The sequence below is a fragment of the Lipotes vexillifer genome, unplaced genomic scaffold (genome assembly GCF_000442215.2).
Source record: "Lipotes vexillifer unplaced genomic scaffold, Lipotes_vexillifer_v1.1 scaffold402, whole genome shotgun sequence".
Classification (NCBI taxonomy): domain Eukaryota; kingdom Metazoa; phylum Chordata; class Mammalia; order Artiodactyla; family Lipotidae; genus Lipotes; species Lipotes vexillifer.
The window spans coordinates 3776078-3779140 of record NW_006798409.1 but is presented as its reverse complement, the minus strand read 5'-3'; the positions used below and the strand labels follow the sequence as shown (position 1 = coordinate 3779140).

The 3063-nt window shown below is 40.0% G+C and overlaps 1 protein-coding gene across 1 annotated transcript in view; it reads left to right on the top strand.

The window, feature by feature from the left end:
• MORC3 (MORC family CW-type zinc finger 3) overlaps positions 1 to 3063 on the top strand; it is a 41367-nt gene that overhangs the window by 32334 nt on the left and 5970 nt on the right. Inside the window, exon 14 of the mRNA XM_007470497.1 lies at positions 3 to 165. Within this exon, the coding sequence (XP_007470559.1) occupies positions 3 to 165 (163 nt within the window). The remainder of the gene's footprint in view (positions 1 to 2; positions 166 to 3063) is intronic.

The window sequence follows — 3063 nt, the reverse complement described above, 5'->3', positions numbered from 1 at the left end:
TCCTGCTGAGCTCTTGTTTCCAACAGCTCCTGTGTCAAGTCAAAGCTTTCCTCCCGTTAAGGAAAATGTTCCAAGAGGACATCTTTCAGAAGCGGCAAATACTTATGCAACGAGACTTATAAATAATCATCGAGGTTCACCCCAGTCTGAACCTGAGAATAACAGGTCAGTGGCTAAAATGTGTTTTTCCATTTGGGGAATGAATATTAAACAGCCTTTACCTGACACTTCAGTGCAGTAATACACTTATAAGAAAGTGTAGTTGACATGCATGTGAAAAGTCTTAAGGACAAATTACTTTGTTTTCATTGTCTGAACTTACCCCCACTCCATTTATGTTACCTGTTTAAATCAATTAAAAGAACATTGTTTTTATTGTGGAGTTTGATCACATTGTCACATCTTTGAAGTTCTGTATAGTATGAAAATTCCTGCTTTTAAGATTATCAGTATCTGAGTAAAGAAAAACCTGAAGCAATTAACAGTACAACGCTGTAATGTCAAATGTGACCCATACGTTCTTAGCATAGCCCATGACATGCTGTGCACTTTGGATGAGTGGATGGAGAAGGAAGAGGAAGAAAGGTGTGAGTGATACATGAATTGGACAGTCAGCTCTTTTGACTGGAGTGGTCGGGAAGGCTGTATGATGAGCTGGTACTTAGGTTGGTCCCTGAAATTCTGAAAGCAGTAAGTGCTCTGCACAGTGGCCCATTCAAAGGGGATAGAATGGACACAGGTGAAAAGACGCGTGACGCCAGTGAACTAGTACATTAGACTGAGTCCATCTGATATTTGTTATTGAAAGAGAAACATTGAAACAAGATTCTCTGAAATAGTGAGGCCAGACGTTCCGAGAGGTTTTGTAGCCTTCATTAAATTCTTAAAAGGATTTTTGAAAATTCAGAAAAGATTAGAAATTGTCTTCACGCATATATACATCAGGGAGGGCATGTTTTGAAATAGTTTGCTGTTTATAGCCTACATTTGGAGGTCTTATTTTGTGGCTGGATTGCTACTTAACTGAGAACATGTGTGAATTTTTTTTAACTAGTCTCCATAATATTGGCTTTTCTTCATAAAGATGGTTCCAGACAAAGTAAGAAAAAGTAAAATTTGTAATGTTACAGATGCGATAATTGAATTTAATTTCGGATGTGACTGCCATCAAATGGAAGAAGAGAATAGAGTAAAACTTTTCATTAAATTTTAAAAAAATATTTATTTTATTTTTGGCTGTGTCGGGTCTTAGTTGTGGCACACGGGCTCTTTGCTGCAGTGCGTGGGCTTCTCTCTAGTTGTGGCATGTGAGTTTTCTCTCTTTGTTGTGGTATGGGCTCCAGAGCACATGGGCTCTATAGTTTGCAACACGCAGGCTCTCTAGTTGAGGCACGGGGGCTCAGTAGTTTTGGTGTGCGGGTTTAGTTGCCCCTCGGCATGTGGGATCTTAGTTCCCTGACCAGGGATTGAACCTGCGTCCCCTGTATTGGAAGGAGGATTCTTTACCACTGGACCACCAGGGAAGTCCCCTTCATTAATTTTTAAAGCCTGTATTTATTCTTAAATTCATAGAGCCAAAGTCTGTGGAAAGGTGTACCTAAACTAAGTCTTGAGAGAGACAAATAGGAATTGGCCTGGTAAGAAAAATAATAGGACAATTTCCAATTAAATGCTTAACTCCATTGATCCCTAGACAGTCTCAGAACTTGGAAGCATTGGGAACTTCTAAAGGTGGAAAATAGGGGTGAGAACAGGAAGCTTGTATGAAAGTTTAAGGAAGAGTAGTTCCCTGGGCCTCTTCCCAGCCTGCGAAGTCCAGCAGTGCTGCTTCTCCTCCTCTGTCAGAAGGCAGGGAGTTTACTTTCTGGAGCAGTTGCTACTGCTGAAGATGTGGGTGAGCCGCTGTTTTGGAAGCAGAAGAAGTAAGGGAAGGTTTGAATACTGAGTGGAAGAAATCCCCCTCCCTTCCTTCCCTCACTGGGCTCCCAAGAGAAAAGCTCTAGAAGATGATGACAGCCTGAGCATCCTTCACATTCCCAGACCTCACTGCTTCTAGTCTGAAATAGAAATATAGCCAAGGATCCCCATATGTACAAAACTGAAACAAAGGGAGTAGAAGAAACCATGTGAAATTTATTGAGAGGTGGGTAGATGTTTAACAGATAAATCTCCTAGAACGAAAAGATAAATGGTTGGAAGATAGAAAAAAGAAGAGATGACATACTGGAGGGGCCAACTTCTGAGTAAGGACATTTCAGAGTGGGAAATCAGAGAACAAAGGGGGGGAAATAATATAAGAAAGACTTAATTGCCACTAAATACACAGCATAGTGGCTGGAAAAGGTAAGAAATATCTCAGAGAGGAAAAACACAGGCTATATTCAAAAGATCAGGAATCAGAATGGCAGGAACAATGAATGGTAGATAACAATGGATTGATGCTTTTAAAGTTTTGAGAAAGTAATTCCCAACCTGGAAGTCTATATTTTTCAAGCCAGCAGTGAACTTGAGAGGTAAATAAAGATATTTTCACCATGCAAAATTTCACATTTCTTTATGTCATATGTACCCTTTCTCAAGATTTTATTGGAGATTATGTCCTCTCCATATGAGAGAGTAAGCCTAAGAAAGGGGAAAATCCTTCTTGAGAAATGAGGTCTTAACACATAAGGCCCAAATAGCAAATCAGTACAAATATCCCTCTAAGTGGGGCAAAAAGTAATCAGTTGGTGATAAATTCACAGAAAACTAAGCAGATGAAGAAAATGAGGCAATTTTTAATGCAAGGGAAATTGTTTTCCATGAAAGGATAGGGCGTGTTGGTTTACTTTGTGGTTCACCTTTGATCACTGAATGTTGATAAAAATTCTGATGGGCAAATGGGAATGGCAGTGTCATTCACTGAGCTCTGGAATTCAGAGAGCAGCCCTGGGGTGAGTGGTGGCATTCTGTTTGGACATGTTACATTGAAATGCCAGAAGGCATCAAATGAAGGATATTTGGCCAGTATAAAGATGTGCTACTTTTTTTTTTTTTTTTTTTTTTTCCGTCCCGGGGCCCCTC